Below are 18,939 nucleotides of genomic sequence, written 5' to 3' on the forward strand. Positions count from 1 at the left end.
ATCTGTGCTACACATTTTCAAATTCTCAAACAAATTGTGTGTTACAAGATGGCAATAAACTGTTAGAGAGCCTGTCAGCTTGAGTTAACTTTTATAAATAAAACAATTTCAAGGTCCCAGATTCCAATAAAATATCTTTAAACAGTACAAACTTTTTTTTCTTAAAGTGTCTTCAAGAAAATTTAATGAGAACTTTCTGCCCACTTGCTGATATTTGCAGGAACTTTTTACATAGAGAACAAAGTTAAATTACAACATGTTTCTTTGCCTACATACAATGAACAAATTGAAATATGTAATTTTTACTTTTAGTTCACTTATAATAATCTTAAGTGATACTAATTATCTACAGTATTTATATTTTCAAATATAATCTAGTGTACTTCATTGTTCTGTGAACTGCTTTCCTGAAATTACAGAATCATTTTTTCATTATGAATATGCCCAGGGCAAAGATTTGCAAATTTTTTTGAAACAGAAAAGTTATTTCCCCAGGGTAGCCAAAAGGAGATTTTGCAGAATACAGTTTTAATGATGGCAACAAAAATAATGAAGATTTATACCAGTATAAACAGCAGCAGATTTTTCTGAAATGACCTTCCATGATATCATCACAGATAAAAAGAGTGAGCAGGGAAAATAATTCATTACCTGCACTGGCTCTTATGCTTGCCTCAAACTAAAAAAAAACAAAAAAACCAAAAAAACAAAAACAAAAAAAAAAAAACAAAAACAAAAAAAAAAAAACAAAAAAACAAACAAACAAAAAAATCCACCACATTTTTAAAAATCCAGTAACTTCATCATTTAATGTTTACCCTGAGTACAATTGTATTCCATAGCTGTTTAGATCCCAATATCAAAACAATGCAAAATGTAAAAAAACCTGGGCTTTCCTACAAGCTTGGAGACTTAGGACAGTTCACCCCCTAAAAGTTTCAGATAATCTTGACTTTATTTTTCACTATTCCACATACCTAAAAGGAAAACCAGAGCTAACATACAGAAAATTGCATCTTCCACTCATTAGAAAGAACAGCAGCACACACGAGGTCTGTTCACAGACTGATTGCACTGTAAGACAGTGCTTATTACAGAATATTCTTTTCTCATTTCATAGCTTGTTAGGATGATTAGTTCCCCTTTCTCAGTTTCTATCATCTTCTACTTCCCACAGCTGGCTCTCAGTGTCACTAACTTCTCCACTCCAAGTCTTCAAGACAGCACTGAGGGGAGAACAGCCACTGCCTAGGTTAGGCCCCAGTGATGTACAGATTAGCACATTAACACAAGTAGAAATTTAATTGCCACCTAAATCAAAGGCCTACACCTGTCATGCAGATCCTGGAGAGAAATGAGCACCTTCACAGAAAACAAAGAGAACATTTTGGTTGCTTGGAATGCTTAAGGAAGATGATCTAAATAACCTCACAGAAATGCATTAAGTTTCATATTTGCCATTTTTTCAGGTTTTTGTCTAAAGACTCTAAGACACAAAACATTCAGTCTCAGTGTATGGGATACATAATGATAAACACCTGTGTGAGACACAGAATATTTACTATACAGGGACTTTCTACTTGTTCTTTGCTCCTGTAACTTTTATGTTCTTCAAAAAGTCACATTAAAAGACCACTCTTATAGTGCTCTTGGACTGCTTGCTTTGGCAGGAAAAAAAAATTTCTAACCTTATGGCAAGTCTCAAGACTAAATGCTGCATGAATATTAACCTCTTGTCAGCTCCCAGGTGGCTTGCATTTGCCAATGAAATACCACCCTTCTTTGGGATCCAATGTTTCATGAGTTTCATGTTCTGTTCCACTTACCAGGCCTGCTCTCTGCTTTCTCCGATTAAGTCCAAATCTCCCTATAAAAACTCTATCACTACACATCTTATCTGAGAGCTCTGATAAGTACTGCTTTCCTTTCAAACCTTTAACATCACTCTGGCTTTGGGGTGGACACCCACAAGTTGCACTTGTCTCCCAAGAGTGGATAAGCGAATGTTAGTTTCCATGAGAAAAGTAGGGGGAAGAAAGAAATCCCAGACACCAAACACCAGTTTACACAGCCTCCTCAGCCATCAAAATGGGCTATGAGGGAAACAGCCAACACAGACTAATATACGAGACCAGAAAGGAGTTCTGCTAGAATGCAGACTAACTACTGAAAAAAATAATTGTAAAATAAACACAGAATCTGATTTATCAACAGGCACCTACACGTCACAGTTGAAACAGCCGCAATACATAGAGTATCACCACCCAACATTAGAAAGCATCAGCCCATACAGAGCAACATCCCTTCAGAAAGCTTCAAGCAGCTGTCCCTCATTGCTCTTCAGTCCAACCTTTTATACCCTTCCTCTTCCATGTCTTACACCTGCGTGCCCTCTGCACCCTTTGGTGATTGGACAGCACTCCGCACTCCATGTCTCACCACCTTCAATGCTGGTCACCTGTCCTGCACAGCTGTTGCCCTTGGGATGAGGCTCCCCCGCAGCCCCACTCCCAGGTACCACAAACTGTGTGCCTACACCTACGTGCCTTTTGAAAATGGTGTTACACTTTCTACAGTTTCTTGACTACTCCTGACCTCAATGCTGTTTGCTATGGTTTCATCATAGTATTGTTTATATTTTTGAAACTTCTCTGTATTATTTCCTAAAGTAATGTCTCCCTCTTTCAAAACAATTTACACAGAAAGAATGAGGATAAAGAAGAGCTACCACAGTGAAGAGAATTATCTCAAAATTACCTTTCCAATACAATTTGCTCTTGATTGTACCCAGTAAAGTAACACGGAAAATCCCTGTCTCTTCCCATGGGAAAAAAAAATACACTTTTATATATAAAGGGTTTCCTAAATATGAGCAGAGGCTTTGCTGTCTACACAACTGCACTCTAATTGTGAAGGCGGAATCTCTGAATGTGATGAATCATCCATCTTCTAAGCCTGCTTCCTGGCATGCCTCCAGGCATTCATACTGTCAGGACTGTTTGCCAGCAGCACCTACTTCCACTGCAGCGAGCCCACTCTGGATTATAAGATGTGATATAACCTAAGCACAGTGACACTACATGAAAGGGATAGATCCATACATGTGCTGATCCATGGGGAAAACAGTGACACAAGAGCTGCTATATCCTTCTTGACCCAGAAGAAAGGGTCCTTTATACTTGGCTCTCAGGACTCTGGCACAAAAGCTGCTTAAAATGCAGACAGAGAAGCCCCATAAACTCAGAAGGACAGCATCACCAAGCATCCCATGGGGAAAAAAAGTTTCAAAAAGTGGGAGCTAATCAAAGCCTTACCTTCCTTGCACTGTGCACTTCTGCTCTACCCCACTGGGTAAAATGACTGTGAAGTCCACCAGTCTGTTTATCATGTTCTCCTTCATGCTCACAAGGTTCTGATCAGAAATTACAGCTGTCTCTGCAGGTGACTTGGCCTCACTGTGAAGTCTACTTGCTGCAGAAGGTTGATTTGGTGGAGGGGGAGCACGAGCTTTCATTCTTTTCCTTGAGAAAGAAAGGCAAGAAGAAAATTAATGATTTCTTCCAAGAAAATCCAAACACGTTACTAAGAAATATGTTATTTTGGCTATAATCTCAGACTGTTTTAAAGAAGTTCCTTTAACAAAAGTTTTTTTTTTCTTCATCATTAACCTTTTCAGTGGAGTCGCACTTTTATTTTTACCTCCTCTCTAAAAATACGCTAATTTTTTAATGATGCACTCACTCCTACTGTTTGCTTTCCATGCCCCAGGGGATGAATCAGTTCCATAATTAGGATATGATATAATCGTTTTTCTGTCAAGTATGAAGCATACTCCTATGAAGTGAGAAACAGAAATGCTGGGTCCAGTCCAGACCTGACTCAAGAAAGAGTTGTATTTACGTACATGAATGTTTCCTCCAAGTCAGAATGGCAGCAGTGGAAGCAGGGTGAGGTTTCATTCAGCTATATTTGGGTTCCACAGTATTACTCTACTTGAAACATTGTCTCTTCCTCTGCTCTAAGTTAGTAGTAATAAATCTGGCTCATGGTACTTCATAGGGAAGCACCATGAAAAGGTCAACTGTGAATGATATCACTTCTTACCATGCAACACCAACACTACAGCTCTTTGAAAAGCACCCTGAAAGGAACTCATTCTTCAGTAGCAGGCTATGCACCATGTGTGATATACAGAAAAGCTGCATCAGCTTGCACCAAACAAGAAGCATACTTCACAGAGATATAAACCCACCACTGGCAAGCTGCCAGACAGATAAGCAACATATGTGTGCTGTTAAACTTCTGAATAGCTGGCCTCATACCAAACACATGTCTAAGAGGATTAACTCGGATGATTAATACTCCAGTGACCTCTTCTGACTAGATTTAAGCTGAGTTTAAGTCAGATTTTAGTGTAACAGATGGAAAAAGCAGTAAAATATTTATTCAGAAATTATTGTAGAGGCCTACAGCCTGTATTTTCTTAATCTGCCTGTTTACAGAGGGCAGGAAGAGATTATGATTCTTCACACAATTTTCACCCTGCAAACAACATGAACTGAGGTCCAGAAAGGAAGAGTACAGAAAAAGCACTCTAGCCCTTAAAAGCCGGAAAAGCTTAGTGGTCAAATCAGCCAAGGACAAAACTGTGTTTAGGAGGAAAAAAAAAAAAACCCTGAACTGAAATACCAAATCAAAGTCTTCTTTAATAAGAGATAACCTCTATTCTCACAGATAAAAAGGCTAAACAGAGTTTGGATTATCACTGTAAGCTCCTGGCAGAAGAAAAAAGTAATAGCTTTATCACATTAACAAAAATATCCAAACCAAACCAACTCAACAAAAAAAAAAAAGTGTTCAGAGGCAGTTCAAACCCTCCATACTTTGTAATTAGTATTTGCATTTGACCAATAATCTGTCACATGTCTCAACTTGCAAAAATTCTTTACACTTCCTTGAAAATGCTCATTTCAGTGAGACCTTAGCAAGGCAGTGTTAAATTAGCAGTGATGAAGATAATGCCTTTCCTTCCCTGTGTGCATAACAAATAGCATTCTCTACAGATATGCAGGGCCAGGTATTGCCTTATTTACTAGTATAGAGAAATTTCTCTTTTATCAGAAATTTCCTTGAACATTCAGTTTTTATCCTATATACACTGAGTGAGGCATGAAGTCATCAGTCACTAACTTGCAGCTCCTATGCTCCTCCACAACGAGGTGATGATAAGTTCATAGCATTAACAAGTAATTAACTACCTTGACTCTCCATGAACTAAACTCTTAATTTATTTGTCTATTGCAGAAAAAAAAAAGAAATTTGGATTCATCTTCTCAGATCGCTTTGTATTTAGCTACAGTTGTTACTCATAAGCAGGTGGTGAGAGACATGGGAATTTTACATACATTCAGATTCATGGCAACACAACCTTACAATCATGCAGTTTAAGAACTTCACATCAATTTACAAATCATGTAATTCTTGCCCGTCATAATATCAACTACATCAACAGAAGTAGCTATAGAGCTACTATAAATGATAACTTGTTTATTAAAAGAAGCTTTTATTTTTTGTTTCTGCAGCTTGTTCTATAATGTGGGAGCTAATTCCAACACATTGCATCTGACAAATTACCAAAGAGGGTAGAAAGAAAAGAAGCAGGCAAGTGTTCTGAGCCTGGCAGAACTAGTTGCAATTATGCTTTAGCTTATAAATTACAGATCTCACAATGAAAAAAGGTAGAAGAAATAAAGCAATGGTAATAAAATAACCATGAAACTAAAATAGCTGAAGCCATAGACACTTGAAACTTCAGGGAAGAAATGAAGAAAGAGTTTTGAAGTTAGTGAAGGAGCTGGAAGTAAATTGGGACTATACTACACAAGGTGTCTGTCTGTTCCCTGGTGATAACATAAACCTGCCTGAGGTTTTCCATGGGAACAGACAAACAAGGTCAGACACCTTAATGAGAGTGTGATTTTTATCTTTTTAATACATTTTTTAAAACTTTTTAAGTACTTGTCAGCCAATTCTGCAGTTACAGACCTTGTATAAGACTCCTCGAGGCCGGGGGTGAGAGGGGGGCAGTGTGTGCAGTGTGTCAGCAAATCGGGCATCACATAAACAAAAGCATCAGCCATACATTGACCAGTGATGTTCACTTTAACTCCATATAACATCTAACAATGAGTATTCTTTTTGACATTATGCAGACAGGGCCTTTTAGATACTACAATCCTCCTTTTCTTTTGTGCAGAAAGGACAGGGCAGGTCTGTTTCCTTCAGAGACATCAGAGAAAGGAAAAGGGAAAACATTCCCACTGCAGTCTCTCTAACCTAGCAACAGTTCAGGTGACCTCATATGAACTTTTCCACAATAGTGACTTATACATATTTTCACTGTGACTACTTGAAATTCCTGTTTTTCAACATTTTCCAAATGACAGATCTCAAACTATTTCAGTAAAAGCAGATCCCTCTGCAGTTCACATTTGTGGAGTGGTATGTCACACAGATTTGCATTTTATAGCCAGCTTTCTGAAACATCTCTGTAGTAGAATGTAGCTCTATGAATCGCAGACTGAAAGCCACAGATTTAGCTCTACCTTAGGTCTGACATGAGCAGCTGCTTTTTCTGACAGGCTCCAGCAACTGCAGTCAGAAGGTGCCTAGAAGCCTGTTAATACTACTGAATGTGAGTGAGAAAAAGAATTAATCTTTCTTTGTCAGAGCAACAATGGTTATAGAGGACAATACAAATCACTCTGCAATAAAAGCCTTATTGTTACCCCACTAAAATAAAGCACAAAGAAAGTGAGTGATTTAAAGCATGGGAAGCAAGGGTACTTTCCATGCTATAACCACAACATACTATAAAAAAGTTGCATACCATTCTTCAGTGTGAGATAAATTCAGCCTAAATTTAGTTCAACAGCTATCTTCTGTCCACAAACATCTTTCACTGTACTCACTACTGAGATACCTGTTAAGATCCTGTACCAGGTCCTAGTCTGCAGGAGAAGTTACAAGTGGGAACACTTCAGATCTATGATCAGGTTTAATTCATGGTTACACAAAGGCTTCCATCCAGTCCTTGAGACAGAGACAGTGAAAACAAGCAGCTGATTCTAATACACAAATGTACAGTGGCTTTTACTGAGGCTTGGACTATTTATTCTTACTTAACTGTAAATGGCAAAAATACATATAATCATGAAATAACTGGACAGAATATATAAATCAACTACCAGCACTGTTCTCAGTAAAAGCACCAGGTTTCTCAAGATGGAAAAGGAAAAACAAGGAAACTGACCTGTTATGGTCGCAGCTACCACTGACTAATAAGATCAATGTTTCTGTAGTTCAGCACAGAAGAAATGCAAGAGAAATGAAAAGAAGTTTCATCAGATTATGAACTTCAAGACAAGGTAACACAAGCCCTTTGGACCTACAACCTATTAATATATAACTACCAAGTAACAGGATGTAACCTTGACTTTACAATCCTATCCCAGAAAAATGTGATCTATCTTTTGAGCAGCAGTGGTCCTGGGACTTCCACGCCCAGGGCAAAGCTATGCAGAGATTGCCTTTCTTCAGATAAGGTCTAACACACACACACACACACACAAAAAAAAAACCAACAACCAACCAACCAAAAAAACAAAACAAAACAAAACAAAACAAAACAAAAACACACACACAAAACAAAACAAAAAAAAAAAAAAAAAAAAAACAAAAAAAAAACCAAAAAAAAACCAAAACCCAAAAAACCTGAAAGTGAAACAGTGAAATGCTACCCATTTCTACCATTCCCAAAACAAAACAAAACCTTATCATAGCAGAACTATGAGAAACATTCATTTTTTATGTAATGGCCAACTAGCACAGTCTGGTCAAGTCAATTTGCAGTCTGGTCAAAAGGCTCAAACAGGTGCAAAGGGTTTTTCTGTGACAGTTACATATACCTCATCTCATAATCAGGAGAAACAAACTCAGAATGGAAGTGCTCAGTGATGAGAAAATACAGAAACAGCATCTCTTGGGTGAAAACCAGGAAACATGGGAATAAACATTCTTGATTTTTCTTCTTGCCTACATAGGCAAGAAAAAAAATACAGATGAGTACGTTCACTTGCTCCCTTTCCCCTGGCAACTTGCACAGAAAAGTCAGAAGCCTGGTCCTGAGGCACACACCTCATACTCCACCAAGATGCAGCAGGGTAGAAGTCATTCATGCTCAGTGATCTAACTTGTGAAGGAGATATCTTTCAGAGAACATTTCTTTTTCATTCTTTGTTTGTTGCTTATGGCAAAGCAAAGAAAACACAGATCACTGGCTAGGAAAAGGACAACCACTTTATCAGAATAAACAGCAAGCTAAGTTTCCTCTTTGTAAGTAAAATTCTTTCAGCTTCTGATGCAGCAGCTCAGAAAAATTGTAACGTACACAACACAAATGTAAAGGAAATACAAACAGATCAGCAGCAAGATAGACACCTCAATAATTCTGAAAATGGAAACCAAAAGTCAAACAAATCTCAGAGAGATTGAGAACAGACACCAGGAGAGCATGATAATGTCTGTAACTACTAAAGAGGCACAAATTCATCTAGACACCCTTACAGCGTAAACTAAAACTCCATTCCACTTTGCCATCTATAACATTTAAATTAACCAATTAAATTAAAAACAAACAAAAAAAAACCAAAGAACATTATCAAGTTTATTTTGTCTATCACAGGCTAAATATATCAATTCATTACAATTATGTGCAACACAGATAATTTAAACATTTAAATGTCTCATACAGGTTACAGGTCTATAATGTCTTACTATTGAAAGTAACTTGTTTCTAATATTGTTTTAAAATATTTTGATAAAATTAATTATATTACACTTTCTAAAGAGCTGGAATCTTCAGCAGACTCTAAGATGGAATGAATTAGATTACTAGTGGTATGGCTCAGGCAACAATTGGGATTCTCTACTTAATTTTTTTTATAATAAGTTGCTGCTTTGTTTTAGCAGTTTTTAGTCTGAATTCCATGGCTACTATAGTATGTAATTATTTCATGCTTTTCTCTTTTCAAACATTTATTGAAATTTCATATTACTTGTAAAAGACCATTCCATTTTTAAAGTAGGATCACAGTGACAGGCACAATGAAAATTATTTCCTTGTGGGCATGATAAAGTCACCCAAAATAGACAAGAAAAAATAATTTGTTTCTGGCAAAGAAATGAAAGTAATTTAATTATATTTTTGATCTTCCATTTGATTCTACTGATGAGAAACCCTACAGCTTTATGTATTTTAAAAATAAAGTTTCTATGCCAGAAGAAAAGAAAAAGAATTAAAGACCAGAAGCAAATAGAATGAACACATCTGTAGAAGAGGAAGCAGGGATGGAAGTATACAATTATGGTTGCCCAAGGGTGAAGTTAAAGCAAAATAAACAGAAGTCAAGGTGAGATGATACAGTTTAATGGAAGTAGTTCCTAATACTATCTCTCTAATTTCAAACTTTTCACCAATTTAATCAATCAATATTTTAAAACTGTTGGGCTGCAGTATCTCGGTCTTGGATGTGCTAGTGAATAACTGTTATAAAATTTGCTACCAGAGGCATCTCCCCATATATGACCCATTTCCTGAGAGGCTGAAATCTGTCCCAACACAAAGCAGAGACCTAGACACTCTGGTCCTTGTGAAACATTGCAGAGCTGCCAAAGAAGTGGAAACAGGCTTCTGCCCAGCCAGAACTCAGACTCCTGCACTGACACAAAGTAGCTGAACTACTGAGGGCTCACCCTCTGACAGGAAGGCTAAATGATCTGTTAGCCTGCGGCTGGTATCCTCAAATAATAATGTTTTTATATATCACCCACACTTTTGCTTAAGAATCATAGTGCACTATCTTCCAACAGAAGCCTAATTCTCCTTCTAGTCACTAAGGCTTTCCCTCAAGGTCTGGGACAGAGCACCTGACATACCAATTTCACAACAGATTCATTTTTAGGGCCAGAAGAAGCCAGAAGCACTCTAACCTGACCTCCTGTAGTGCATGGGCCATGCAGTGCTCCCCACTACTACTTCAGAAAGACCTTTTTCAGAGTGAAAGCAGGAAGGGACCTGTACATGGGGTGAGCTTTAACTGACCTAAACATAACACTGGAGACTACCAATGCTTTTACACTTAGCAACCACAGCCATGCCAGGGAGCCTAATAGATCTACCTGTATCAGTTCCCAAAACAAAGTAGAAGACAAGCCCTAAAGAAAATATTTTAAAAAGCAGCCAAATCCCCAGATTTGGGTACATGCCCATTGCAGTAATGAAAACACTGCCTGGATAAGCACTGTAAGGTCTGTATCACTAATAGCTGCATCATAGGACTTTTAAGATAACACCCACTCGTTCAGTGTGTGGCAAAGACCACACTACGAGCTGGTGCCATTCTGTACAACTCTACTGGGTTGCACATCAGTAAAGAGGAATGAAATGGGAGAGCAGTTAACATTATTTAATTATTTACCTAATCTGCTGAATCACATGCTGAAGAAAAACAGAAGTCTCTGGTGGTTAAAGGCAAGAAAGCTAAGTTCTATTTTGGAAAGGTAAAATTCTGCAATCTAAAATGCAGTGATATCACATCTCTCAGTCAGAGATACACAAATAATTTTAACTCTTTAGCTTGGGAGATGTGATCCAAACAAAATGCCACCAACAGTTCATGCTGGAGGATGGATAAGAAGCTTCACCTTCAAAAGAATGTGGTCAAAAGCAAAGTAGAAAAATGACACTCTAGGTAGGGATGGTGAAGCCTTGCTCCTTTCACAATGACATTTGCCAGAAGAGAAGCTGCAGATGAACCAAAACATGAATACAGGAAATAAACATTTAGGCTTTAGGACTCAAATACGTTTAACCATCACCACTTCAGCTAAAACTCTCTGCCACTGACCAAAATCAAAAGATTGCTGTTAAACTGATTTTAAGAGAAAACAGTAGTGCAGTAGTGCAAAACATTCAGTGAACAGTATCCCTATCAGTATTTTTGACTTCTTCCTTCATTATCCACAAACTCATAATGTTTTTCCCCATTTATCAAGTATTGATCAATTAGTCTCATTCTCATTCCAAGTAACAATAATATCAAAATAAAGAAAACACTTAAGGAAAACATCACATTGCTTGTGCTCAGCTGAAATATCATCCAGTTCCTTCATCTGTGACTAAATCAGACTGCTTTGCATGGTATGCTTCAATGGGAAACGAGGAGTCTACTATTTTTATGTTATTGATACATAAGCATAATGGCATTGTTTAGTTAAAAAACCAAACAAACAAAATGCCAAAGCTATCCCATGCTAACATCCCAAATGTACTTAAGACAGAAAATCAGAATACTGATGCTTACACTGTAAAATACCCAAGCCCTGTTACCAGGGCACTCCGTTCTATTCTCTGTGCTCTCAAATCATCACTGAGCTGTTAAAGATGCACAGTTAAGCAGATAGCAGGCTACAACCGTGCAGACAAACCACTTGCACACTGAATTCTCTGCAGAGGCCAAATACTATGGCTGAAGTGCAAAAAACACAAGGTTAAAATCTCTGTCAAGACAACTAAGGAGATTGCTCAGCATTATTCATGAGGTTATAGTCAGGTTCATTTTGGTTAACTGGGCTCTTATTAACCATGCTCACCTGTGGAAAACAAGAGTATTTCCAAGCAGGCTGGAAGCTCTGCTGACCTTTTCTGCATGTTGTGGGCAAATGAGCATCCTTCAGATGCACCCACTCTGCTACCTGTCACCTGTGGTTTTGTGAGGATGCCACAACCCCATGATGAGCTCTCTAGGTTTAGAAAGGTACCTTGCCAGTTCTAATAGGCTTTACTAACACACAATAATCTTTATCATGTTTATTGACAGTGAATCATGTCAGCAATGAACAGATGATTTGTTTCTAGAGGGGGTCAATGACTAAATGTATGGTTTCTCAAACCTGAGGCTATCTCAGAAACACTTGTACTGCATGTTATCCCTGAAATGATAGGTGCTGTTCAGATTTCAGTGTGGCTGTCCTTTCTTAATCTCTTATCAACAATCACCTTCAATAAAAGTTTATTGCTTAGCAACACTGATTTATAAACTCTCCTGTAGTGACTTGCACTGTCAACTAACTTGTAAATTCAAGGTGCATTTGCACTGCATTGTTGAGCAAAGGTATCCCAGATTGTGCTCTATTTTTGTACCCACAGACTTTTAACCTCACTACCACTTACTGAGAATTGCTCTCTAGAGGCCTGAAGACCACAGATTAGTGCTCCTTGCAGTAAGGTGCTTGCCTTATTCCCACAGAAGATGGAATAGTTTTGAAAGAATCAAGGAAAAACAATATATATTGTTAATGAAATTCTGATGTGATTTACTGTGCTGGCTAATTCTTAAGTTTTATAATATGCTTAGAAGCCAGTGAGCAATTCAGTGGAAAACCACTACAAAATATTATTCCTACCAATACCTGTTTCAACTAGAAACAGCCTTAAAACAGTGTCCCTCTGAGGTGCAGGTGGGGAAGAATTGTTTAGTATGATTACCTGCTTAAATAGGTACATGCTGGTGAACACTACCACCTGTTACTGTGAGCTGACAGATCATCATTCCTCATTCAGCAACAATGCTCTAGGAATACACCACTGAAGCTCATCTATTCACCCTGACACAAACAGATCCCACAAAACAGGCAGGTAATGGTCATTAAGGGAGACTTTTCAGAATTACACCTATGTTATTCCACCTACCTCCACTCAGCTGTCTGCAAATGATGACAAGATCACAGATACTTCAGAAAACCTTGACATACCAAAGAAAAGGACACAGACAAAAGTTAAAGGTTCTGGCCAGAGTAAAGAACATCCTGACACAGTTCCAAAGCACCCCTTGGACCCAAAAGCCTTCTCATAACATTAGAAACATATACTTCTAGGCAGGAATTAAATTAATAAAGAGCAACTACCCCAATGTCTTTACAGGCTGCAGTCTAGAAGGTATCTCTGCCTCTGAAACCTGGTAAGTTTCTTCAGCTACAAGGATCCAGGCAAGAGATACACAAAACACAGCAGGCAGGACTACAAAAGCCATTTACTTTCCAGCTGCACTGCACTCTCCTAAAAGGGGAAGTGCCTCTGTGCTTCCTCTCAAGTTCACTTGTCCTTGGAGAAGCACTTGTGATGTTATCATGGCTGACCTTACATCAAATCTCCTGGGGCAGAGAAGGGAAAGCTGTACTCAAGTCCAGTGTCCACTGTTCCCATATATTTGAAAGTCCACATCTGCTGATATATTGGAAGATAAGCAAGATGACAACTTACTTTGGATTTCCTGATCTAGAAGACAAAAGGCATTGATCTACCCCATTTTGTTTTTCATCTACAGTTATTCTGTAAATTCTAACTGTCGAAAACTATATGACATACAAGAAGCCAGCACCTGAACTACAGGGCTGATAAGCTTCTCTTTGGAGCTAGAAAAAAAATCCCCTAAAAGACCTAACTATGTGTTTTTTTTGTGAGATATAGTTTACATTCACTCACAGAGAAAAAGAATCAGAGGTGCCAGGACATTCCTTACCCTCCCTAATCATCTTAATTAGCATTTATAATTTGGTCTTAATACATGCTCCATCACACAGCAAGGAATCACATGCAGCAGTACATGACATGAAGGTTAATGAAACAAAAATGCAGTGTCAATGAGATAAAGAAATATCCAACTTTGACACAACAGTCTAAACTGCTGTCAGGCCCTGTACTTCTCGGATGCCACATGTGCTTTTATCAGGAAATCTCACAGCTTCAGCTGACTTTCTGTGTACTTTTCTGGTGCTGATTTGCTTAATTAAATTTCTTATTAGAACCACAAGTATTTTAGTTTCATTTCTATGATATTCTCTTCTTTCAAAATGACACAGGAATCAAGGAATTACGGGTTTAAACTAAAATTCAAGTATTTTGGTTTATTTAGAGCAAATAATAAAGTATTTCTTTTTAAGTAAGAAACCCCACTCCAATTCTACTATGCAGGTGAGAGACCTACATTAATATAGAAACCAGAAAGTCTGACCAAAAAGAATACTGCAGATGTTAGCACACTTACAACACCAAACAGGAGAACTCTGAAGTGTGATCCTAATTTATTAGGTAAGAAAATAAGTGTTTTAATGATTTTTATATGCCAGTAAACTCATTTTTTTAGTTAATTTCCATTTTAAATTCTGTTTAATGCATCCTGTAGGCATACGCATTACTTAATGGATTTTAAATCTCTCAAAACAAAAAATTATATGGGCCTCATGCAGTGCAAACTGGAACACATTATGAAGAAAATCTTGATAAATCAGGCATGTTAACACACCCAGACAGTATCAAATGAGAGAGGAAGGAGCCAAGTACCCTCCCTCTTTATCACACACATTCAAATCAGGGATGATTATTGTGGGCATTTTACTGATGTGTGGCACTGGCTCCGGACACAGGAAACAGGCAGGAGTCAGGACCATTATGGACTTTACGGAGTAAAACCAAGACTTTCCTGTCAGCAGACTGGAATCCACAGGAATGGCATTACATGTTATCCATGAGAAAACATCACCAAGAAACTGAAGGCATCTGCTGCTGAGGAGCTTTAAATGCTGCTCAAGAGATAACTCAATGCAAACATGCTTGAGGCTGCTCCCTAACTACTGATGGGGCATCACAGCAGTGATTGCAAGATTTTGTAGACATGTCTGAGCCAGCTGCATACTCAGCAGAGCCTACAACACCCACACAGGAAGAAACAGGATATATTAGACTACCTTATAACATGAACTGCCACAGTTATACTAGAAGTGGCAAGAAGCACAAATATTTCAAATGCAAGCAAGAAATGGTGATTTAGAGCTGGACTTTTAACCAAGAGACTTCCATTTCCTTGTCAAAACCAAAGAAACAGCAGCATTAATGACATCCAATTTCCTCCAGGTTCCTTATCTTGTCTGAACTGCTTTTCATATCAAAAAGTCTCACAAGCTCTTTTCACTGCTGGAGCACTTAATGACTGTCTTCAACTCTGAACCTTATCCTGAAGCTGTCACCTCACTGGTTACAAGGTCTCTTCTCTCTACCAGCCACCAACTTTCCAGACACTTATGAAAAGCTAGTACATTAGCTTTTCTTTATCTCTTGTCAATTAAACTGAAATCAAACTAACCAGTGAAAAAAAAACAATTATTAAAAAAAAATATAGGCAAAAAGCATCCTGAAATAAAGTTCATCTTATATTTACCACTGCATGGCCACACAAGCTGTTGGCAGACTTTGCTGAACTAAGGGTGTCTGTCTCATCTGAAAGTCCCTACCTGGCAACAGTGAATGAAAATACGAGTTTGGAAGTGTTTGACTACAGAGTTTCCTCCTCACAACTGATGCAAACCAGAACAAAGATATCCTGGACTCAGTTAAGTCAGTAGGACTTTTGCCACTGATGTTGCAGAAAGCCAAGTTTTCATTCTGGCAAAACCTCAGCAGAGCTCAGTTTCACCTCTGTGCTGACAGCCCCACTTGCTGGCTCCCCCAGTGAGAATGCAACTTCCAGGTACCAGGAGAACATGGAGCATCAGCAGCATGGCACCTAGAGAAGCTGTGGAAAGTGGAGAGCAACTACATGGTACTGCCCTGGGCATCCAACCAGCTGCCTTTTAGCTATGCAAAGGCACAGTTCTCTTAGATGCTCTTACTACATCGTACAGAAAACCAGAAGAATACAACTAGGGTGTTAAAAAAATAAAAGGGGAGAGAGGAAAAAAAATCAATTAAAAAAGCAAGCAAGGCTATCTTCATGTGTTGCCACCCTGACTTTTTACCATTTCCGATTCTAAAATGAGTCAGAGAGGTCAAGGAAATCTGAGGGCACCAGATAAAGTCAGACCTGCCACACCACAATTTCTCTGGCCACCTCCTCTGAAATAGGAAGGCCAGTGGCATAGTGATAATTGGTGAAATTACCAGCATAGAGAGAGCACTCCCTGAGCCAGCACCTAACAGTTCCTCACTTGACACATGTTGGCACTCTGCTTCCCAAAGAGAGATGAGAACACTCAACTGCTAGCAAGGAGACCTAGCACCCCCTCTCTTGCTTGTTTGACTTCCCAGACAGGAAAATCCTGAATACAGCTTACAGAGCCATGTTCCTCCAAATAAATCTCTTCTGAGCCCAACATAAACTGCAAAGCAACAAGCAAAGCAACAAGGCAGGAGAAACCCAGAGTTACATCTACCAAAACAAAAGTGAAGGGGCTTGTCTCCCTTGTGTTCTAATTCTAGCCCTGAAGAAACAACAGTGGTGCAATCTAAGTTATTCCTGCAAGCTCAACTGACCCCTGTACTTCAGGATAAATGCTGCTGAATTAGCATGGGCTACTCACAACGGTGTGGAAAGGAAGGGTGCACTCTGCTGCCAGGAACACAAAAGCATTTCCACAGCCACAGCTGCTGCACATCATAATTGACAAAAGCACAGGCCTGCTTCACAGCTTCACATGACATACAGCATGTATATATATGCATTATCATCCATATATAGCTGATGTAGAGAGAATGCTATCAGGCTATATGCCATCATTTCTGCTTCTGAGTCAGTAATATATGAAAAGAAGGACTAAACAATGTACAAATTATATTCACTGTTTAGATTTAGCTGCTTCTGTACAGCATTGCTTTATCTTCTATCAACTTCTTCTACAACAATATGAATAAAGAAATTATTATGGACATCTACTAATACAGGCACAAGTAGATCCTGTTGATCACTCCTTGTTGCTCTACAAAAGTATGCCACCAAATGCTGACTTCAAAGCAAGTACATTTCCAACTCAGATTGCAGTTGCCCCAGGCCTCCTAGCAAGCTAAATTCAATCTCACAGCATCTGGGAACAGATCAGCCAGCGAAAGATGAATGTGTTTAGGAAACTGCTTGACCAAACGTTTTTTAACCCACCCTGAGTAGGGGGTGACAAAATTATATGACAGAAATATTAGCATGCAATAATGGAAGACATGAGAGATTGTAACTTGTAAATCATCACTACCCATGTTCAGAGCCAGAGAAACAGACATAGAAGCATTCATGCACCCAGACATGGAGGCATTTGTGCACCATGATCTTAAGCTGCGCCAGGGGAAGTTCAGGCTACACATTAGAAAAGAATTCTTCACAGAAAGAGAAGCCCATTCCAATGGCTGAGCATTGGAATGGGCTGCCCAGGGAGGTGGTGGAGTCATCATCCCTGGAGGTATTTAAAAAAAGACTGGATGTGGCACTCATGGTTTAGTTGATAAGGTGGTATCAGGCCTTAGGTTGGACTTGATGATCTCTACGGTCTTTTCCAGCCTAGCTCATTCTGTCATTCTGATGGTGTCATTTGTTGGCTATAATGTAAATATTACATCCTAACAAGAGGATGCACTAGATTTGACAGAGCAGTTGGTCTGTTAAATCCAGAAGCACAGTAACAAAGTACACTGAAGGTTTTGCCTGGCATGCAAGTGTCAAAAACCATGCTCACTGATATAAAAAATCACATATCCTTTGTGCTTACTATGAAGCAGCAAATGAATGCCCAGAAGCAGATGCCTCCTGACAAATGCTTAACATCAGCAGCAAAACGTCCACCTTGAATGAATCAAACACTTCTGTGTACTCAAGCCATGTATACAGGCATTAGCCAAAGTATTATTTGCACCCAGCTGCACTTCCCTGTTAATATCTAAAGACTTATTAATGCATCAACCTTATTCAAATTATCCTGACCATGCTGTTGTTAAAAGAAAGCTATGCTTTATCATACATGTCCTTGACCATAGGATTAAGTGCAGACAGATAGCGCAGGAAGAGTAAGAATTTCATTTCACTACTGCTTCTTCTCTCAAAGCAAATAATGACTTAAAAGTTTAATCTCTGACTGAATGAATACCTGGCATGTTGATAGTCTTGGCAAATGACAGCTAAATTAAACATATATGAATGGTGTCACATAACAAGTTTAACTGCTTATTTTTAAACTTGGAAGAGTCTGAACAATTGAAAATATCTGGGTTGGGCTTATGAATTCCACACACCCTTTTTTTTGTGCACTCAGTCTGCATAGCTGGTAGAAGAAGGTGGCATGAAATGATGAAAAGAAATCTGAAGATTCAGAAGAAATTTGAAAGGAAAAAAAAGTCAAATAAAAAAAGGAAAAACTTTCTATACTAGTGATACTAATGAGAAAATAGAATGTAGCTTAACATTGTTTTTCATTTCTGCTGTAGAGTAGGATGGAACAGCCTTAGGATAGAGAGAAAACCCTCTACATATGATATTAATATTGAAGACTTAGTGGTAGCATGAATAGAAAAAACACATAATAAAAATTAAATAGCCTAACCCTAACCTCACTCAGCAGATTCTCCGTTGAATCAGCAAACTTATACCCACAAAGAACTGCTGTCAAGTAGACAAGCAGTGTGGTTTGTTGCATTTCATTACGTGTATATACAAAAGCAAATTTCTGTCAATCCCTAAACATCTTCATTGTTGAAAGAAGAAACAAATGATATTAAAAGAAGTCTTATTCTGATTTCATTTGTATTAACAAGAAACTTTTACAAATAATTATTTTTATCACCTTGCAGTCTCTTCTTCAGGTAGATTGAAGAAAAGACACAGACATACAGAGCTCAAACACAGCTATGTACCTCCAAGTATTTTCCTAGACAGTCTCTTGATATAAACTGGGGAAGGGGGGAGGGGGATGAGGCAAGAGAAAGACTGCTTAAAGGACAGGTATACAGGTTTGCAGAACATCTAACAAGAAAGATGGATGTTCCTCCCAGTGCCCAACTGGCAGCTG

General features: G+C 38.4%; 1 protein-coding gene across 2 annotated transcripts in view; it reads right to left on the reverse strand.

Annotated features, from left to right (window-relative positions):
- COBL (cordon-bleu WH2 repeat protein) overlaps window positions 1–18,939 on the reverse strand; it is a 155,629-nt gene that overhangs the window by 110,276 nt on the left and 26,414 nt on the right. For both annotated transcript variants that reach the window (XM_053957926.1, XM_053957917.1), the window contains exon 2: window positions 3,315–3,521. In XM_053957926.1, coding sequence (XP_053813901.1) covers window positions 3,315–3,521 — 207 coding nt within the window. The remainder of the gene's footprint in view (window positions 1–3,314; window positions 3,522–18,939) is intronic.

This window comes from Vidua chalybeata, chromosome 1 (genome assembly GCF_026979565.1).
Source record: "Vidua chalybeata isolate OUT-0048 chromosome 1, bVidCha1 merged haplotype, whole genome shotgun sequence".
NCBI classification, from domain to species: Eukaryota; Metazoa; Chordata; class Aves; order Passeriformes; family Viduidae; genus Vidua; species Vidua chalybeata.